Source organism: Leptopilina heterotoma, unplaced genomic scaffold (assembly GCF_015476425.1).
Source record: "Leptopilina heterotoma isolate Lh14 unplaced genomic scaffold, ASM1547642v1 Lhet_581, whole genome shotgun sequence".
NCBI classification, from domain to species: Eukaryota; Metazoa; Arthropoda; class Insecta; order Hymenoptera; family Figitidae; genus Leptopilina; species Leptopilina heterotoma.
This window is the reverse complement of record NW_025111132.1, coordinates 74,611-98,433: the sequence shown is the minus strand read 5'-3', so window position 1 is coordinate 98,433 and position 23,823 is coordinate 74,611. Positions and strand designations below refer to the sequence as shown.

General features: G+C 30.0%; 1 protein-coding gene across 1 annotated transcript in view; it reads left to right on the top strand.

Annotated features, from left to right (window-relative positions):
• Positions 1-23,823, top strand: part of LOC122508919 (trichohyalin-like) — a 122,407-nt gene that overhangs the window by 88,149 nt on the left and 10,435 nt on the right. The window contains exon 8 of the mRNA XM_043622585.1: positions 292-1,503. Coding sequence (XP_043478520.1) covers positions 292-1,503 — 1,212 coding nt within the window. The remainder of the gene's footprint in view (positions 1-291; positions 1,504-23,823) is intronic.

Genomic DNA, 23,823 nt, shown 5'->3' with positions numbered 1-23,823 from the left:
AAATAATATTAATTACTATCGGATTAATGAATATACATAATATGTATATACGTGTGTAGATAAAAAATATATCGAAAGAATGAAAAGATGTTTTGGAAAAAAATTAATAAAGAAGCAGTTCAAGTAGGTCGTAAAAATGCCCAAAGGACACGTATACGTTTGTATCCATTCAAAGACACAAACTCTCTGTGACATGTTTGCCTTGCCAGAAAGAAGTTCTTCTTTTGAATTCTTTTTTTAATATTCTTTTGTCATATTGCTTCTTTATTTTGTGACAAACTGCTGACTTAGACCTCATACGCGAGGAATCTTCTCAACCAATCGGGATCCAGTGCTACGAAATCAGATGGACGTGACACATGGAAACGTGACATTGAAACGAAAAATCGCAAAATTCTTCAACTCGAACGAGACATGACGCTTATGAAGAAATTACTTAAACGACACTCAAATCCAGAAGGAATTCAAGAATTCGCCATTGAACTCGAGAAGAGGAAATTCAGAATTGAGGAACTTGAAGATACAGTTGCAGAATTTCAAGATTTTCTCAAGCACAATCCCGATGTAAAGGAACTTCATGATCTAAGATGTGAATTGGTCGACAAGAGTCAAAGAATTCAGGAACTCGAGGACTGGATACGAATGAACGGCGAGAGAGAAATTAAAATCGAACGTGAGAGAATTATGGAATTAGAAGAAATGGTGACACATCTAGAGGACTATGTCAAAGAACACAATGTCGATGTAATAAAGCAAAAATTAAAAGACCGAGAAGATCGAATGAATCAGTTGCAGAAACGTATCGACTTTCTCGAAAAAGAATCGATAAGAAATGAGAGAATCAAAAAAGATAATTCAGATTCCGATACGTTTAACAGAAATCTCGATCAATCCCAATATTTCCAATCCGCTCAAAGTAATCCGAAGTTAATCGAACTTGAACTAATGACAAAGGTACAGAATCAAAAATTACTATCAAACGAACAGAGGATAGTAGAAATGGATAAAAAATTAATGGAAAAAGATCAAAAGTTAAAGGAGAAGGAACAAAAAATGAAGGAAATGGAGCACGCACTTTCGGAGAAGGACAATAAAATTCAAGAATACGAGCAGCAATTGATTGAATGGCAGGATAGATTGAATAAACTCAAGAAGGAAATGAGTAAGCTGGAGAAAGAATTGGAAGAATATGAGGCTGAAGATATTGGTGTGTTAAAGGAGGAGATTAGAGTAAGGGACGAGAAAGTGGCACAATTGGAGGAAGAAGTTTATTCACTGGAAAGGGCCTTTAATGAGAGAATTGACCTTGAGCAAATTGAGGAACTCGTGGGACTTGTCAAAGAAAAGGAGGAAAAAGAAAAACAATTGGAAAGTAATATTCGCGAGAAGAATATTAGAATTGAGGAACTTAGTGAAGCACTTAAGGAAAGTGTCATTATGACTGACGAAGGTGAGAAGAAATTGAAGAACGAGATCCAGGCCAAGAAAACTGCTATTGAAAAGGTGAGTTTCATGAAGTTTTACTTAGGGGAAAGTGGGACAAACCGGCCAGGTGTCAATATCTCCGAATTGTCGAAATTCTCAAAAGTGTTGTTTACAAATTTGAAACAACCATGTATAGTATCTATACATTATTTTTTCAATTTGACAGTTTTCACTTTTGCGAACTTGTTCTTAACCCCTTGGCAGTCGATGACGTGTATATGTCGTCGCCACTTAGACGAATCCGACATTAAGCTAACTGTCCAGACAGTTAGCTAAATGCAGACAGTTAGACGAATACACGTCGATATCGTCTATCTGTCTAAGCAGTCAGCTAAATGTCCGACAGTTAGCTTACTGTCCACCGACATTTAGACAGTTAGAGAAAAGTAACTCAATGAATGGATTCACGTCATCCGTACGAAAATATTCATCTATATTAAAATTATTAACAAATTTTACATTAATTATTTATTAATATATTTATGCCAAATTAATTATGAAGAGATAAAATACATATTTTATAATTATTATAATAATATATTAATTTGTAATCTTTCTAGAATTATTTAATCATAAGTTTAAATTGCTGAAAAGTTAAACGTGATTGTAAGCAGTCATTTAATTCGCAAACAATGGGTGTATTGTTTTTGCTTTCGTCAATTACTTATAGTATAAAACTCTATATACATATTTCGTAAACTGTAATTAATGAGAAATTAATAATTTTATTTCGCAATCGCTAAATAGTAGTCGAAGGAAAAACATTCTAAGATACGTTAGATTTTTTAATACTACACTGCAAAAACTGGTATCTCACTCGTGTCTTAAAATGAGTTGCTTTAAGTGTTTAAACCATTGAGATACAAAATCTGTTTTATATTGAGACATTTAATTTCATCTCGTGTCTCATTTTAAGACATTAAAGGTAACTCAATGCGTATAAGACACGTAAAACGTCTTCTTAGTGTGAAACGGATACTCGAAACACATTTCGTGTCTCAAAATGCATAGCTAAATGTGTAAGACACTTTGAAACGTCTTAAAATGAGACACATATATGTTTCAAATATGTGGACTAAGACATCTTATGTGTTTCAAATATGGGACAAAACGTCTCAAAATGAGACACTTGATTTTGCAGTGTAATTCAAATCAATTTTAAATTTCTAATTTTTATAATGGAAAGCAGTTCAGTGAATTCTATTCAGTTCGACAGATTAATGGAAGAAAAAAGATTATCGGAAAAAGGAAATAGAACAATGTGGGATAGAAAACAAATTGAAAAAGTTATATCAATTTTGTGTAACGAAAGTGAAAAAAATGCTGCTTTTTATCATTTTTCGAAAACTTATGAAATCCTCCGAATTGGTGCGGAATGCAATATTATTTTAAAACGTAATAGTGCAAGTGACGATTTAATTTACATGATCCCGTATGAGGACTATTATTCGAAACTGATGGAAGCACACAAGCAAACTGGTCATGGTGGTCGACAGAGAATGGTTGAGTATATAAAAAAAAGTGGCGTATCCCTAGAAGTGCATGTACAATTTTTATTAGTTTATGTGAAACATGTAATTTAAAGAAATCAGTTCCAAAAAAAGGAGTGATTGTGAAACCAATTATTTCGAACGGTTTCAATGCACGCGGTCAAATCGATTTGATAGACTTTCAGTCTTCTCCTGATGGAGAGTATAAGTGGCTCCTCAATTACCAGGATCATGCTACAAATTTTCTTCATCTAAGACCCCTCAAATCGAAACATGCCTGTAATGTAGCAGAGGAGCTGTCGAAAATTTTCTATACTTTTGGAGCCCCAGCCATTTTGCACAGTGATAATGGGAGAGAATTTGTAGCAAAAGTTATGAGGAAACTTATTTCTATTTGGCCGCAAAGCAAAATGGTGCACGGACGACCCCGCCATCCACAATCCCAAGAAAGTATTGAACGTGCTAATGGTGACGTGGAGAACATGTTGCGAGCATGGATGACCGACAATAAAACGACTGAATGGGCACGAGGCTGTTACGAGGTTCAGGTAACTAACGAACTGACTAACTTACAAATTAACTAACTAACTAACGAACTAACTTACAAATTAACTAACTAACTAACGAACTAATTTACAAACTAACTAACTAACTTACAAATTAACTAACTAACTTACAAATTAACGAACTAACTAACGAACTAACTTACAAACTAACTAACTAACTTACAAATTAACGAACTAATTAACGAACTAACTTACAAACTAACTGACTAACTAACTGAATAACTAACTAACTTAAGGGACACAGTTACTTGCTTAAATTGTCTTTCTGAATTGCATTTTCATTGTGGAGATCAAGTAGATGTAGATTCTTTCCTTTGCGCATTATGTGCAAGAGGAAAACAAATGCAATAAATATTGACGACGTTCTAAAGGATAAATATTTTTCTCTTCGAGAAGCCGCAGCAGCTCAGTCTAGATCAGGGGGACAAGGTTACAAAAAATGTAACTGCAAAGAGACAAAGGACCAGTGCTGTACTAAGCGCTGTTCCTGCTTTAAAGCAAATATTGTATGTGGCTCTCGATGCCACCATGCCAATCCGTGCAAAAATAAATAATTAATTAGTAAATAAATATATAATTAATGTAAAAATCTAATTTTTTTGTTATCGGACACAATAAATAAGTTAGTTATTTAGCGATTGCGAATTAAAATTATTAATTTCTCATTAATTACAGTTTACGAAATATGTATAGAGTCTTATACTATAAGTAATTGACGAAAACAATACACCCATTGTTTGCGAATTAAATGACTGCTTACAATCACGTTTAACTTTTCAGCAATTTAAACTTATGATTAAATAATTCTAGAAAGATTACAAATTAATTTACAATTTAATTTATTATTATAATAATTATAAAATATGTATTTTATCTCTTCATAATTAATTTGGCATAAATAAATTAATAAATAATTAATGTAAAATTTGTTAATAATTTTAATATAGATGAATATTTTCGTACGGATGACGTGAATCCATTCATTGAGTTACTTTTCTCTAACTGTCTAAATGTCGGTGGACAGTAAGCTAACTGTCGGACATTTAGCTGACTGCTTAGACAGATAGACGATATCGACGTGTATTCGTCTAACTGTCTGCATTTAGCTAACTGTCTGGACAGTTAGCTTAATGTCGGATTCGTCTAAGTGGCGACGACATATACACGTCATGGTGCAGGTGGGCTCAAACTGTCGATGACGTGTATAGAAGCAAGCAGATTTTTGGCTACAAAAATACACAATTTGTCCACAAAATGATACTCGGGGGTTTTCGGGGTCGCTAATTACGAATCCGTTTTCAGATTTTAAAAATTCAAAATGGCGGATCCAATATGGCGGACGAAATTTTTTAAAATTCATCGGATTCACTTCAAACTTTTTACTCGGTGGTTTTCAAGGTCGCTGATTACGAATCCGATTTCAGATTTTAAAAATTCAAAATAGCGGATCCAATATAGCGGACGACATTTTCAAAAACTCGTCCGATTCATTTAAAACTCGTTACTCGGGGGTTTTCGGGGTAGCTGATTACGAATCTAGCATCAGATTTTTAAAATACAATGTGGCGGTTCGAATATGGCTGGCGCTATTTTGAAAAATTTATGAGATTTACTTAAAAGTTGTTACTTGGGATTTATTGATGTCGTAAATTAAAAATGTAATATCGGTTTTGAAAATGGCGGATTCAATATAAGAACAAACAAATAATATATATATAAAACAATAAATAAAGGAGTGTAAAATCCGACCGCATACCTCCACGTGGTAAACTCTGGGGTCGTAAGTAACGTAGTATACGGAGAGAAAAAAAGTTGTAACTGCTTTCTTTTGAGTCGTCATGATAATTTTATGAAGTCAAGTAGTTGTAACCGGAGAGCCAGGCCGTTTTTACTTGGCTCTCCAGTTGCGTTTTTAGTTTTCCTTAGTCAATTTACTACTGATATCGATCCAGCCATTGACACTACTTGAGGTTGCCAAGCCAAAACTTCCTGGTTGTCAAATTGTGCTGACTTAGGTATCAGAGGTTATGTTAACGCCTGTGTCGGTCAAGAAGTTATAACCGGGGTCTCCGGTTGGTATAACATACATGTTTTCTCCGTGTATACTTAACAGCTGACTGTTGTCATTCGCCATATTGTATCTGCTATTTTGAATTTTCAAAATCTGAAATCGGATTCGTAATCAGCGACCCCGAAAACCCCGAGTAAAAAGTTTTAAGTGAATCCGATAAATTTTAGAAATCTTCGTCCGCCATATTGGATCCGCCATTTTGAATTTTTAAAATTTGATGTCGGATTCGTAATCAGCGACCCCAAAAATCCCTGAGTAACAAGTTTCAAGTGAATTAAGTCGATTTTTAATTTTCATGTCCGCCATATTGGATCCGCCATTTTGAATTTTCAAAATCTGATATCGGATTCGTAATCAGCGACTTCAAATACAATAGTATGCTCGTTTGCGCAAATTTTAGTTTTCTAGAAAGTTGGCGACATTTTGTGCCCACTTATGAGATTTTGGTCTTGACTGCGAAGGGGTTAAAGAAATTCTGAGGAAATCGTTTAATATTTCCAAATATTAGGTTTTAGGTTTTGAAGGTACACACCTCAGGAATATTTACCACCAAAAACTTTGATGAATTTGCAAAGCGTTTCTTTTAGACAAATATTTATTCTCAAAATGGGCCTGTGGGGCAAACCGGTTATAGGATATTTTCATTATATCAGAGTTTCACGAAAATTATTAATAAATAAACTGTTTTTTTCATTAAAATATAATGAAAAAAAATTCAATGAAAATAAAAAATAATCAATAATAAAAAAAATAATAAAAAAATAAATAATAAATAATAATAATAATAAATAATCAATAATTCAATGAAAAATAATTATCTCCCAATGAGAATAGACCCTTTTAACCCTCCTACGGTTTAATTAAAAAATTGCAGATATCTGTACCAATATGGTTCAATTTACCCTGCATAGAAAATTTTATATCTCAACATGCTTTAATAGTTTTTGGGATTGCTGATTACGAATAAGGGTGTCCATTTTTTAAAATTCAAAATGGCGGATCCAATATGGGGGACATTTTTCAAAATTTTTTAAATTTTAATAAAATTTTTTTTTAATATCCGCCATATTGGATCCGCCATTTTGAATTACATTACTACAACCATTGTTCACATGATTCTTTATGTTTGTTGTAACTGCAGATTATACAAATGCAATATTATAGAAAAAACCTAATTGGATGGTTTGCCTCATAAGGGTGTCCGGTTTACTCCAGTTGGTGGGGCAAACTGGACAGTTTGCAAAATTTTTTAAAGTTAACACAGCAACGAAACAATAAAAGATAAAGTATAGGTGTCTCTGGGAAAAAGTTTCTCAATCAAATGACCTTTCAAACAAGAGTTTGAAAAATGAAATTGGTTTGTTCATTTGGTCACAAGAGTAAAAAAAGCGTCAGTATGGCCGGTTTACCCCACTTTCCTCTACAATTTGATTTATATTTAATTATCAACTATATTTAGTTATCATATAAAAATCGTGTTGAAAGACATCTAGAAAAATTGACACTTATTGGTCTAACTGACATTTAAACTATTTGTCTTTTATTAACTCTACTGTCCTTCAAAATTATCATTTGTCCTAATTATAATTCAACGTGGCTGTCATTTGACCAAACTGACATTTAACCCATTAAGGACCAGACGGACGAAAAATTTCAATTGACTTTGAGGACCTCGTTTTTTATTAAAATGCATTTAAAAAAATTAACACATACCATTTTTAATGTATTTAACTAAAACTAGAAAAATGGCTCACATATGAAACATAGTGCTCCAACTTTTTCAAGTCACTGAAATCGCCTGAAAATCGTTACTCGGAAGTTCTTGGAGTCGCTGTTTACGAATATGACGTCAGTTTTTAAAAATTTTAAATGGCTGATCCAATATGGCGGGCGCAAATTAAAAAACTCTTCGAATTTGTTTAAAACTCGTCACTCGGGGGTTTTTCGTGTTTCAATTAACCTAAAACTTTTTACTTGCAGGTTTTCAAGGTCGCTGATTACGAATCTTATGTCAGTTTTTTAAACTTTAAGATGGTTGATTAAATATGGCGATTAATTTTAAAAAATTATCTAATTACCTTGAAACTTCTTACTTGGGGGTTTTCGGGGTCGCTAATTGTGAATCTGACGTCATTTTAAAAAAATTCCAAATTGCGGATCCAATATGGCAGACGAAAAATTTTAATGTCGTCTATTTCACTTGAAACTCGTCACTCCGGGGTTTTCAGGGTCGCTGATTACGAATATAATGTCAGTTTCCAAATCAGTGACCCCAAAAACCCCCGAGTGACGAGTTTGGATCGCGCAAAGACAAAAAATGCAATATCTCCGAAAGTTTAAGAGTCTCCATCGATTTCTTAATGTCAAAATACTCGTGAAATCCTAAGGAATCAAAATATCGCTATTAGAAAAAAATTAAAGATACGCTTAGAAACAAAAAATTTGTTTAAACAATATTTTTTAAATTTTTTATTTAAAACAAAAAAAAAATTTTTTGCAATTTTTTTCATTTTAATTTTTTGTAAATAATAAGTAATCCCTAAAAAATCATTAAAATCCATCCATATGTCTCTGAGATATTGCGTTTTCAAAATTTCAAAAAAAAAATTTGAAAACCCTGAACAACCACAAATTTTCATAATTTTCGAAAATCTTTTTTGGAATTTTTATTCGCATGTATTCCCCTACAATTTCTCAAAGTTTCACAAAAATCGGAGATCTGAGGGACAACTTTGATTTGTTAGGTATGATTTGACCCACATCTAATTTAAAGAAAAATAGGTAGAAGCTAGAATATTGGTATCGCATACCCAAGGTGCGCTTTAAGGGTAAAATTTTTAAAACCTGACATCATATTCGTAATCAGCGCCTCCAAAAAACCCCCGAGTAGAGAGTTTCAGGTGAATCCAATTAATTTTTACAAAACAAGTCCGCCATATTGAATCCAACATTTAAAATTTTTGAAAACTGACATATTCGTAATCAGTGACCCCAAAACCCCCGAGTAAAGAGTTTCAATTGAATCCAAATTTTTTTTACAAAAGTGATCCGACATATTGGATCCGACATTTTGAATTCTTGAAAACTGACATTATATTCGTAATCAACGGCCCCAAGAACCCACAAGTAGAGAGTTTCAATTAAATCCAAAACATTTTTACAAATTGACCCGACATATTTGATCCGCCATTTTGAATTTTTCAAAAATTGACATCATATTCGTAATCAGTGACCCCAAGAACCCCCGAGTAACGAGTTTCAGTCGATTTCAGTGTCTTGAAAAAGTTGGAGCACTATGTTTCATATGTGAGCCATTTTTTTAGTTTTAGCAGCCATATTGGCGTCCGCCATTTAAAAAAAAAAATTGGTCGCTTCAGGGTTTTATAGCTGAGGATCCATGGACGCGATATTTTGTGCTTTTGAGAGTATCTACCTGCTTTTTCCGGTAAAAATACGTCTGAAATGAAATTTTTTTTCTCGAAAAATCGCGTTTTTTGTAAAAAATTGTTTATAACTTTTTAACAATTTGGTATAGAGCAATTCCATGTCAAATGATCAACGATTTTTCAACATTGTTAGCAATTTTATTGAAACTTTTTTTCATTGTAGCTATAAGGATAAGATATGATAAGGTGAAGACAATTTTGAAAATTTCGAAAAAATTTTTAAAATATTCAAATTTAAAAATTTATGTAAAATTTGAAAATTTATTTATTTATGACATATACCTCACTCGCTAACTCTCGTTCGGTTGTATTTAAACTTATTCGTTTTTACTTATTTATTTTTATTTATTTGAACTAAGTAAATATTTTAATTTATGGTATCAAGTAAATAGTTATTTGAACCAAATACAAATTAATTAATAAGTCAATTAAATGGAATAATTTGATCTAATAAATATTGCTTTAAATCAATTATGAACATTACTTGATTCAATAATGCATAGTTTTTAATTAAAATAAATATTTATTTGCACCAATAAAATAATTTTTTTGAAATAACTAAATATTTATTTGTACATGGAGAAAAATGGAGGATTAAACTTAGAAAGTTAGGTTTTGAATGTTAGCCTGATTCTCTGGATAATTAGTAAGAAAAGGATGAAGATAGGTACATACCTACGTCTATTCTTTTCTTACTAATAGGATTTTCTGTAATGATGGGACATCGACATCGGAAACATCGATGTTTATAACCTCGATGTTTTAATTTTAATATTTTCGATGTATCGAGGTTTTTTCCGATGTTTGATATTCATGTGAATTAAGTGGGGAAAAAAGGATTTTTTTAAATATCTCCTTTTTTGCCTCTAACAGTTTGTGTTTTTTTATCTTTTAAACAATTGCTCTTATTGCATTGAAAATCTTTAAACACAAATTGTTATACACAAAAAATAAAAAAGATATTTTAAAAATAATATTTGCCCATCTTTTAGTAGGTACTTTTGACCCATTTCCCCCTAAATTTTTTATTAAAACCAGCCAATATCGTAGGTTTTAACTTGTCCAAAATGTGAATCATCTTAAAATGCTATATGGGGCGTTCCATGGCTCTATGCACCGACAAAATTTTGGTTCTGCTTATACCCAAGCAGCACGGAATATAACCTTAAAATGAAGGGAATATTACATTTCATATTCGGAATAACTATTCTAGTAGAATGTTCCAGGGATCTTAAAGTAATATTAAAATGTCCGCCCCACAGGAATATTCCAAAATAACATTGAGGGAATGTTCCACAGTAATTTCGATGTAATATTCGAGGATGATATTGAGACACGCATGATTATTCCGGAAATCTTATTTGAAATAATAGTCATTTGATATAAAACCATTTACCATAAATTTCATTTGACAAAAAATCTATTTCGTATAAAAAACATTTAATTTGCAATTTATTTGACATACATTTCATTAAACATACAATTTATATAGCATAAATGGCATTTAATATGATATCCATTTGAACCGACAGATTAGCTCAGTCGGATAAATGCCTCGCTCGGCGCACGCTGTAGGACCAAGGGTACTTGGTTCGCGCCCATTAGCCTGGGATTTTTCCGACATGTGAGATAATCTGAGCGGGAAATTTTTATATATTGGCTTCAAATTTGTTACTCGGGGGTTTTCGGGATCGCTGATATACAAATCTGAAATCAGATTTTAAAAATTCAAAATGACGGATTCAATATAGCTGGATGATAAAATTAAAACTTCATCCTATTGGCTACAAGGACGTTATCGTATGTTAGAATATTTAACAGGGCATGATCAGTTGACACGATGCATTTTTAATTTTGTGGTCCGACATATTGAATCCGCCAATTTGAGTTTTTTAAATCTGACTTCAAATTCATAATCAGCGACTCCGAAAACCTCCGAGTAACAAATTTGAAGCCAATACTATGTATTTTTAATTTTATTGTCCGCCATATTGGATTCGCCATTTTGAATTTTTAAAATCTTACTTCAGATTCGTAATCAGCGACCTCGAAAATCCCCGAGTAACAGATTTCAAGCGATTTCAAGAACTTTGGAAAATTGTTTCCATCCTGTGTTAAATTTTGGAAAATTTTTCACTTTCAGCCGACATTTAGAATCAAAGAATACCAAACATCTTTAATCGCAAAGCATATTTTTAAACTAGAACTATCGGGAATACGTTTTTTAAATTTTAGATGGCTTGGAAAAATCGGTATCACGACTAAAATTTGATTTAAAAAAAAATTACTTCCCAAAATTTTATATTTTTCAAGTATTTTTCAAAAAAATAAGGGTTAAACGTCACTTTTTGGAAATTTTGACCATACCATTCGAAAGAGCGACCCCAAAACCATATGAACATGTCCTTGTAGAAATTTTAATAATTTTTTTCTTTTAATATTATAAGCTTGAAACCGAAGTTAAAAATCAGCACATTTGGACGTTAAAGGGTTAAAGAAATAAATCTTTTTCCATTTCCATACGTAAAATATACGTTTATTAACAAATAATAAAAAACAATTTAGAAAATTATATCAAGATTCGTGGTAGAGAATTGACGCTGAGTAAAAATTAAAAACCGTGTATAGGGTAAACCAGACAGTAGTCGGACACTTTTCAATTTTGAATAGCTATAAAACCGTATGAGATAAAAAAATATAAATTGCACTTTTAAAATAGTGTTAATTAAAAAGATTGCTTCAAGTGGCCGATTACGGTCTGATTCTTACTTTTTTGTTGGATAAAGAATGATAAAAGAAAGAATTATGATAAGGTTATTCAATATTTTGGATACTTTTATAGAATTAAATGAAGAGTAATATTCTTAATTCAAGAATAAAATGTAAGAGGATTTTAGAAGAGGAATTGTTCTCTCAAAACAAGAATATTTTTTTTCGGTGTAAACTTCTAAACGGATATGTAAAATAGTCTGGAATATTATTATTAATTAAACGGATTTGCAAAATATTTTGGAATATTATTAATTGGTTTAAAATCTCGATAATATATTTCAGGAAATTTCAATACATTAAATATTTTTTTAAGTAATTGGATTTTTTTCAAAAAATTGGATTTTTTCACAGTTAGACAAACGTATAGACTAAACTCCTTAACGGATTTGTTAAATACTCTAGAATTTAATACATTGGGTTAAAATCCCGATATATGTTCCAGGAAATTCCAATACATTAAGTACTTTTTGAAAGATTTGAATTTTTTCTAAAAAAAATTGGATTCTTTGACATTTACACAAACGTAGAGCCTGAAGTACTAAACAGTTTCATAAAATACCCTAAAATTCTATTAATGATACAAAAAGTATTTTGATCCCAATAAAAACATCTTTGATGTAAAAAGTTCCGCTAAATAAAAGTTTTTGCAAATGTCCAAACAATTATTAGTGAAATAAAAGTTTACCAAGTAAAATTTAGAACTAAAGTTTTAATATAGAATTGTAACAAATATAAAATTTAATTTAATACCCATTAAGTACCATGAAGAAACCAGATGTTTTATTTAAAAAGTAACAATTGGATTCATAGGCAAATTGAAAAAAGATAGACCTGTTTTTTGTTTTTAAATTCCAATTATTGAAACAAATTAAAAAATTTTTCAAACTTTCGAAAATTGTTAACGCTAATCGATTCTAACCGGGTAGCAAAATCCAAGTCGCTACCAAAGTACAGATCTGATGCAGACCTGTTATTCTAGATCTGGAACGGATCTGGAATTTTACATGGTCCAAAGCAGAAGCAGACTTGGTAACCAATTAAACAGCTCTATCTATATGCAGGTACTAAAAGTACCAAACCAATTGCACAAATAATAAAAAGTCGGTAAGGTGAAACCGATTGAGCCCTTGAACAGGTAGGAAAACAAGGATAGCGACGTACAGAAGTATATTAAGAGAAAACCGAAATTTTAACTTTGTATATATTTCATTATATACTATAATATACCGAATATTTATTCATAATAATAATAATTTGTAATACACTGAAAGATATATAAAATTTGACCAATTTTTTTAGTTGTTTTTTACTGATAACCATTAATTTTGTCATTGACAATAAGTTAATTTTAACTGATTGCAGAAGCAAAATGTCAGTCATTTATTGTTAGTTAACCCAGTGATTTTTAACTGATTCAAGTTTAAAGAGCACAACTAAAGTATAATTGTTCTTGTCGTTTCACGAATATTTATATTTTATATTTTGTGACCCTTATAATGGAAAGCATTTCCTTCTGCATGCTTTTTAAAATTATTTTATTAAACAGTTGGTTACTTAATGTATCTATTGGACTGAATTCAGATTTATAATTGTTTAATATTAGAAAATATTTACTCGGAAACAAATCCCTGTATTTACAATAAATTTTATAATTATTATTCTACACAAGTAATTTATGCGCTTACAAATTAAAAACCAACAAATCTGAAAATGTACTATATAAACAACTTTTGGGAATTTCCCAAACGTAGCAAGAGCGCGTAAAGTAACCCTGAACCGCAGCGGTTCTAACTATCTTTTCTTTCGGGTTTCAGTAAGTGAGAGAGAGAAAGAGAGTCTATTTGCTCTGCTTTTTAAATGCAATTTTTCTCTAAGCCCAGATTCTCAGACCTCCAAGATGGTCAAGCGGTTAAAGCGTTTTATCTTGCGTCCCCTACGTCATCAAAACCTGCGTTCCCAATGGGAAAAAAACCATTGGCGCATTAATGGCCCAAAAATGGGAGCCACCATTCCATTATTGTCCCATTATTGGCACCCAATAATGGACCACTAATGGTAAAACCGTGGGATGTCCACGCCGATGCCAATAATTGGCAACCATTATTGGCACATTATTGGCTGCCATTAAAAAACCAATAATAAAAAAAAAATTTTATTAAATTTTATTAAATAATAAATTTATTTATTTAATAATAATAATTATTATTATTATTTATTATTATTAAAAATATTAATTTGTTTTATTAATTATTTTATAGAAATGGTTATTATTTTCTATCACATCGAAATGTGAATAACCCTTTCGTTCAGAGTCTAAAAATTATTTAACTCACATCCATCAGTGCAAAAATAGGAGAGGACGGGCAGAATAAAATTCTACAAATATTCGTGAGAATGCTGCCTCCTTATATACTTTTCAAGTTTCCTGTTAGTTCCGAGAGAGTTTCGCGCAACACCTCCTATGGGGCGTTGAGCGAACTACATACTTACTACATGATAATTTCTGCAGCGTCGGTAAGTAATTGTATGTAGTTCGCGAAAGGGTTATTCACATTTCGATGTGATAGAAAATAATAACCATTTCTATAAAATAATTAATAAAACAAATTAATATTTTTAATAATAATAAATAATAATAATTATTATTATTATTAAATAAATAAATTTATTATTTAATAAAATTTAATAAAATTTTTTTTTATTATTGGTTTTTTAATGGCAGCCAATAATGTGCCAATAATGGTTGCCAATTATTGGCATCGGCGTGGACATCCCACGGTTTTACCATTAGTGGTCCATTATTGGGTGCTAATAATAAACCTAGAGAAAACCAATAGCTCCCAATATTGATCCATTAATGCACCAATGGTAGACTAATGGCTATATCCCATTAGGGAACCATTTTCTGAAGAAAATAAGCCATCATTGACTTAAATCGAATCAGTTTTGAAAAAGTTTAACCTTTTAATATGATGAAAACTTTGATCATACACTGAGAAAAAAAATTATTTGATTCAAACAAATTTTGTTTAAATCAAACTTAAAATATCTTTGCTATACAGTCAAACATATTTAAGTTTAATTCAAACATATTTTCTGGTTTAGTTTAAGAGATTATATATTGAAATCAAACATAAATTGTGATTGATTTTAAATTATCTGTAGTCAACTTTTAAGTTTGATTCAAACATAAAATTTTTAAACATAATTTTTGTTTAAACCGTAACAAAAAATATGTTTGAATTAAATATAATTATTCAAACAAATAATACTTTTGAATCAATGCAGTAGATATTTTCTGTATATTGAGATTAAACTTATAAACTAATTTCAATTAAACAAAATCGTCTAACATTATTTTTGTGTTTCATTTAAGTATAATGTTTTCTCAGTGTATACAAAATGACTAAATAAACAATTTTTGTAAGTTTCAAATTTTTTTCTTGAAAATTGATTTTTTTCCAGAAGATACGAATAACAATAATATTAAAAAATTCTTTAATGTTAATTCAATATTTTTTCTGAAGCTCTGCATACCTGTAAACAACCTCCTTAAAGCCACAGAACACTGCGTGCTACATAGCCCCGTTTTTTCTCTCCGTGCAGACGCTCTGAATTAACGCACACGACTTGACCTACTGTTTGGCGCATCTCTTGTGCCATTCTTTTTTCCGTGTAAGTAGCACGTAATGTCGCAGCAAGCTTGCAATAAGCTTGCATAGTAAGCATGATGTAATATTGTGACGAAAGGTTCTTGCAATACTGACATGAAATATAGCAATATTCATAGTCTGGTAGCAACCAGACTGCAAGCATTAATCTGACTACGCAAGGTTTCTACAAGATTGCCATGAAAGATTGCTACACGCTTACTACGATAGGTTGATGAATGATTGCTACTTTCTATTGGTCCTCAGTCCTCTTGACTTTGTTTCCAAAAATTTCTCATCAATGTTAAATTCCGAAATAAAGCAAGCAAGGCGTAATTAATAAAAATCAATGTTACACAATTTTTTAAATCAAAAAAATATAAATAATAATAAAATGGCTCCAGTGCGGACATTTTGGAATATTTATTAATTAAAATTTGTAATTTTTAAGTTGAATATATAATTTAATAACTACACTAAGAAAAATTTCTGCATAAAATAGTATGAACTGTAGCCATGCTTTTCTCACATCTATATGACATACGCCATTGGTGAAAACAACATACTCATTTCGTAGGGATAACGCTCTTTTGGTATGATTGCGGAGCGAATTTAGTATGTTTTCATAACAAAAACTCACGACAGAGGGCATGCGAAGCGCGTTGAGTGTTTCAATATTTAATAATATATTTTAATATTTTATGCAGAAATTTCTCTCAGTGTACTTAAAATATTGTTACTGTATTTTCTTTCCTTACATTAAACAAAATTATTGAACAAATGCTTCTTATAGCCCGCTGTAGTAGTGTTGCTCTTTTAACGCGTTTTTTTCAAAACACAGTTTTTGAAATCTGCAAGCAGTATAAGTCAAACAATTTTCAATATTTTCAACCGGGTTTTTTTATTACATTTCTAAAATTAAATTTTGAACAGAAATACAAAAAAAAAAATCAAAAAACCCCTACGGGTTTTTTGATAAGTTAATTTACAAAATTGTTATAAACAATTAAGTGTCGTTTTTTGGTCGAAAAATGAGTTTTTTCTTCAAATGCTTGCCAATTTACACAAAAATTAATATTTTTAAAATCCCCTACTTACTTCTGTAGCTATTCTCATGTAGATTAAGAAAAAAATTTTATTTGTTTCTAGACTGAAATTTACATTACTTATACTGCTTACTGCAGAGCTCCTGGAAAAAATATGCATTACTAAAATGGTTCCTGTGCCGCCATTTTGGAATATTTATTAATAAAAATTTGTAATTTTTTACTTGAATAGACAGTCAATAACTTCCTAAAACATTATAACTATATGTCCTTTCCTTCCATTCAAAAAAAATTCCTGAAAAAACGTTGTTTTTATGGCATTTACAGTGCTGTAACCCCTTAAACCAATTAATAAAAATTTCAAAATTATCGAAAATTGTTAACGTAAATCGATTCTGTGTAGAAAATTAAGAAAGTTTTGTATGTGTTATTTTCTTCTCCAGGTCGTATTTTGTTTATAAAATTGTTATTAACAAATTATGCTGGATAAATGTGTTTTATCCTAAGCATAAACAAATGCATCTTGAGTAAAATTAACAATTGGATTCATAGGCAAATTGGAAAAAATATACCTGTTTTTTCCTTTTTAATTTCCACTTGTTTAAACAATTTAATAAAAAGTTATCTATTTTTAACAATTTATTATTTAATTTCTTTATAACAGTTTTATAAATAAAATACGATTTGGAGAAAAAAATGACCTATACAAAAATTTCCTAATTTTCCAGACAGAATCGATTGGCGTTAACAGTTTTTAAAAATTGCTAAATTTATATTAATTTGTTTAAACAATTGTTGTTAAACAATTAAAAACAAAAAACAGGTACTTTTTTCAATTTTCCTATGAATCTAATTTGTTTCTGAGTTGGCACAAAACTATTAAATTAACAAACTGAGTTTAGTTTCGTGTTGACCCGAAACTAAATTAACAAATTAGATTGTTTTATGTCGACTGGAAACTAAACTAAAAAAAATAAATTAGATTATTAAACACTTGAATTCATTTCAGTACAGATCAAAAAAAATATCTGAGAAACTCAATTATCTAGTTCTAATTAAAAAATCACAGCTAACAATAAATTTATGTGTAATCACTTGTTAAAAAACTACATTTGTTTAAAATTTATCACTAAAAAGTGAAATATTTGGTTTATTGGCAATTGCATTTAAACAATAAAGAAGAATATGTTTTTTTGAAATTATTATTTTGATATTATGAAAGTAGAAAATATTATCTTTGAAATAAGACCTTAACTAACGGTCGGTCGGTCTTTTCAACTTAATATAATAGAATGAATTGATAAAAAACTACTGCGCATGCATGACATTGACAGAACACTGCTCCGCATGCCTAATATTGATAGAACACTACTGCGCATGCGTAACATTGACAGAACACTACTGCGCATGCCTGACATTGATAGAACACAACTGCGCATGTCTGACATTGATAGAACACTACTGCGCATGCCTAATATTGATAGAACACTACTGCGTAGTGTTGCCGCAAGACGAGAAAAGACGAGATTTTTTTCAATCTTGTCTCGTCTTGAAATGTCAAGACCAACAAAGAGTCTTGTCTCGAAAAAGTCTCGTCTTGAGACGTAGAATCTCGTCTCGTCTTGAAGTCTCGATATTTTTTCAATTATTAAGTCTGTTACATGTCTGGAAAACAGGAAATTTAGTAATAAATTAGGATAACTGTAAAATTATTTAAAAAAAAAAAAAAAATACTAGAATAAGTATTACATTTGTAGAATTGAAGGAAAAAGATCTGAATTTTGATGCCCAGCAACCTTTGAAGATATTAAAAACATTGAATTCTTTTTGAATTTTCCATGTTCTGCTTATAAACTTTAAAATCAAACACAAATATTAATGCTAAACTTTAAATTTTTTCCATTTCTGACAATAAAATTGATCTTTACAGAAGTTAAAATTAATTTTATTTTAAATAATTTAAATCTTGAAGAAGTTTCATAAAATTGTTATTTATAAAATATTCAGAGAATCATTTTACTTAAAAATTGAAAAATAATTGGATCTTAGAATAGTTGAGTTTACATGCAATTTGTAGAAATTATAGAATTTCAAAAGGTTTTAAATTGTATTCCCTGAAAATATTCTCGAAAGACGCAAAAAGTTACTTCAGGAATACCCGTTGTTGATGACATAATTTTATCTTAAGATTTTGCTATATGATCAACAATTTAAAAACTTTTTCTTTCTTTAAATAATTAAAGACATACATGGTAGATTGAAAAATTGCGAAAAAAATTAAAAAACATTTTATTTTTTCCATGAATAGAGATTCTAAATTTATGAAAATTTTGGTGGTCTTATATTTCACATTAAACTACAATTTTAGTTTTATAACTAAAATTCACAGAGTAATTCTATAAAATATAGATGTAATTTTACTATATTTTATGGAATAACAACTTATTCAAGTGCTATTTTTTCGTCTTTTTCTAAACGTTCACTGCATTTAACGATATTTTTCGAGTCTTGAATCTTGTCTTGGTCTTGACACTTACTGTCTCGTCTCGTCTTGAATAGACAAGACGAGAAAAAAGTTCATCTTGGTCTTGATCTTGACGATGATTGTCTCGTCTCGTCTCGAAAATCTCGAGTCTTGCGGCATCACTACTACTGCGCATGAGTAACATTGACAGAACACTACTGCGCATGCCTATTATTGATAGAACACTACTGCGCATGCGTAACATTGACAGAACACTACTGCGCATATCTGATATTGATAGAGCACTACTGCGCATGCGTAACATTGACAGAACACTACTGCGCATGCGTGACATTGACAAAACACTACTGCGCATGCCTGACATTGATATATATATATATATATATACGGCTAGGGTCGGTCGGTTGGTCGGTCGTTCTTCAACTTAATATAATAAGAGTGATTTTTTAAAATTAAGATAACTCTGGTTGTTTTCAATATTTTTTCAAATTTTTTTTAATTTCTCAGTATAGCTAGTACTTTTTAAATAAATTTTTAAAAAAATTTTCATTAATTATTAAAATTTTTGTTTAAAAACACCCCCCCTCCGATTTTTTTATAGTGATAGCCAAAAGTAATAAGAAATTTTTCGTAAAAGTTTCATAGTGGGATCGTGATTACTTTTCTAGAAATCAACGAAAAAGTCTATGGCGCCCCGTTGAGACTGACGAGCTCACGAACGTATGTCCAAGAATTGGCGACGCCATTTCATTTTTTCTCAATAAAATTTTGATTAAACGAAAAACCATAACTAGTGGTACACCTAGCAAACGATAACAAATATTGTGCTGGAAAAAAATTTAAATATTTTTCAAAAATTTAAAAAAATTTCTTTTATACTTTAATTTTTTTGAACATTTTTCAAAAATCAAAATTTTGAAAAAATAAAATTAGTGCTAAATTTTTTTTTGCGAGCACAATAAAAAAGTCTAAGAACAATTGTGCAACAAGTTTTACAACAGCTCTATCTCATAGATTGCAATGAATAGAATCGTTTTAATTAAATTGCTATTATAGTGTTACGTCAAAACGAGAAACCTTTTTAAATATACCTAACGTTCCTCGTTTTAAATTAGATTCATAAATGAATCTAATTTGGGATAAGCATAAGTCAATGAGCCTACTAAATGTATTGAGAGAATAATTTATTTAAAAACCAACAAGAAAGAAAAGAGTTGACAAAAATACAATGAGTACAAAATTATGAATCTTACATAATTTGAATTTTTGAAATCAGACTTCAAATTCGTAATCAGCGACCCCAAAAACCCCCGAGTAACGAATTTCAAGCGAATCCGATGAACTTTTCAAAAATGTGTCCGCCATATTGGTTTTTTGAGGTTATGTCAAAATCCTGATCTGATGGGGTTAAATGGACCTCGGATTCGGATTCAGCGACCCAAAAACATAAAGTCTACATAGTGAGACCCCCAGATCAGAACTTTTTTTTTTGTGTGGCTGTGTTATCTGTTGTCGAATCTCAATTGTGTTGAGCGGTAGACGAAAAGGGGCCTTCTGCTTGTTGTCCTTAATGGTTGGGTATTAGTCCTCTTGTTTACACTAATGAGATAGTGTATTGTATTGTGAAAATATCTGCTTTCTTCCAGACGGTTGTCGTCCCTTGAGCATATTTCGATGGTTCGAAATTTGGAATGTGTTGTTTCAATATTAGACCTTCGTTGATAGTTGAGTTTATTTCCAAAATTATATTTTTTGGAAATTGTTGAAATTTATACGTTGCAAATTGATGTATAATAAGAGGTCGATTTAAAGTTCACTTCAAATTTAATACTTGGGGAAATAGTTCACTTTTAAAGATGTACTTTCAAAAATAATATTTGGAGATGTACTGTTCACTTTTCAATAATGTTGTAAATAATTCGATGTGTTCGGGTTGATTCCCAAATAATTACTCTGTGGTCTCTTGTGCTGAACAATGTGTTCAGGTTGATTTCCAAATAGTTTCTCTCTGTACTAAGCGATGTGTTCAAGTTGATTTAAAAAAAAAATTACTCTCTGGTTTCTTGTGCTGAACGATTTGTTTAGGTTGATTTCTAAATAGTTACTCTCTGCTCTAAACAGAAATGGTACCCCTTTTTATATTAAACTTTCCTCATTAATCTAATGCTATTTGAATGTTTGGCTCTTCAGTGCAACAAGCCTCCCCACTCGACGTGTGTTTAAATGTTTGGCTCACGACGTTCCATGTGCCTCTTCCTGCTTTATGACTTAATTCGTAGAACATGTATGTGTAATCCTTAATGATATATTTTGCTGTTTTCTATTCTTCCACGTGCCGAAGGTTGTCGAAAATCGTTGAAAATTATTATTCTGTTTACGTGATTAAACATTGCTTTTCTCCTTTTATGTAGTTAAGCTTTTAGTAGGTGATCTACTTGATGCATAATCGTTATTCTTTTTACATAGTTCAAAACATTACTCTTCTTTCTTTAATTTGTTATAATTTATAAATACATATAAGATATATAATAATGATTACCATATTTGTAAGATATACTAAAACATATAGAGAGTATTTACAATATAATATATAGGCAAAATTAAAAGGAATTAAACATGTAAATATTATAGTTAAATTAGGTGTATGTGAAGAAGTTACGGATGTAACACCTCCCCCCTTAGATTGAGCATGGGAGTGAAACAAAACATGCTGAAACTATTTAAAAATGTCTATTGTAGAGGAAATGCTATGACCATTTATGCATGCATTCTATCCATTCTTTATATTCCTTGAACAATATTTTGAGAAATTTCCATTCAAACTTATCTTATTTCTTTCTATATATTTCATCTAAATTACAATAATTATTTTTGTTATTAAGGTACATTCGTTGAATCAATAATCTAAATTTACAATATACAAGGAATTTTTTTAAGTGTTATTTTAGTTACTAATTATTGCTTTGCTGATACGCTTTGGTACTTACAATTATTTATATACAGAACAAAAAAGAATTTGTTTTATACATGGGATTATAAAATTTTTTGATTTGAAATTACATTTAGAAGAATATTTTTTTTAAAAATTGGTTTATAATCTTTTAGTCTTGTATGATTTTAAAATGCACTACTTTAATAAAACAGACAGAAAATATTTTATTTCTTTTATATTTGTTATATTCTTATATTCCATCGTTTTTAGTTATTTCATTTATGCAATTTTCTTTCGTTCTCAAATTACATTTGGACATGAATCTGCGTAGGTGTTTGAAAAGGAAGGAAACTTTGTCTTCCCGAGTTTCAGATAAACCTCGTTTTTAAGAATTTTGTTAAACACTGTGGTTTTAAACTTGTTTCTATTTAAATAGCTTTTTTGATGATAATACACTTCAGTCAATAATAAGGTAAAATTTTGAAGTAACCTTGTTTTGTTATTATAAATTTGAACAATGACATTTTAGATTCTTTTTTAATAAAATTATATTCAATAAGGTATAGAGTTTATTTTAATGTGTTGAAAGAATGATTTTTAATTTCTTTTAGTGCAAAACAAGTATGTAGAATAGTGTTTAAGATTTAAGATAAAATCATTACAAAATCAAAAATTGATAGAATATTATAAAAATTTAATGTAAACTTGTGAATATTTAAAAGTAATATTTTTTCAAATTAGATAATTGTTAAATAAAAAAAAAAATTTAACATTTGTTTAATATTTATAAAAGTTTAATTTATTAAAAACCAATTTTTTTATTTTATTTCTTATTTTTTTTGAAGTCCTTTCCTGAAACATAAAACTATATATTATAAAAATATTTTATTACTCTTGTTTGATTCGTGATAGTTTCAGTCTGTTCGTATGTACTATTTTTTGTTTATTTTTAACTTGGATTTTGACGTTTCCTTTATCTAGGATTTCTAGTATTTTGTGTGGACCTGTGTATTGATTCGCAAATTTATGAATTTTTCCTCCATGTAATAGAAATACTTGTCTTTAGAAGTCTTGTTATTAAATCTGTTAAATATTGATCATATGTTTCTAATTTTTCATGTTCAAGTGGCGGATCGCTTGATGGTAATCGTGCCAATTTTCCAAAAATTAACTCGTACGGAGTACATTTTGTACCTTCATGAATGCTTGTATTATATGAAAACAGGGCTAATTCTAACCAATCATCCCATTCTTCATTTTTATTAATAAATTGTTTTAAATATTCTCCTAAAACATGGTGAGATCTCTCGATTGATCCGTTTGACTGTGGGTGAAAAGCAGTTGTTTTAAATTGTCGTATTCTAAATCTTTTTGCTAATCTTCTCATTAAGTTGCTTAAAAAATCTGTCCCCTGATCTGTTAATACTCCTTTGGGTGATCCAAAAATACAAATAAATTTTTTAATAAATGCATCAGCTATTGTACTTGCTTGATGATTTGGAAGTGCGATTGCTAAAGAATATTTAGTAAGATTATCTTGTATTGTTAATATATATTCACTTCCATTTTTAGTTTTTGGTAATGGACCGACAATGTCCATTGCAATTTTTTTAAACGCTGTTCCTGGTGTATCTGTAATAATCATTGGATCCTTTGTTTTGACTCTAACTAATTTTTTAATTGACATTGGAGACAACTTTGAATATATTTTTGAATATTATTTTTCATATTTTCCCAATAATAATTTTGTCTTATTCTTTCATAAGTTTTTGTTACACCTTTATGTCCTCCAACTGAGCTTGAATGAGCTTCTTCGATTAACTGCATATATTCTTCTTTAGTAGGATATTTTGTATATCCATTACATACAACAACTTTTA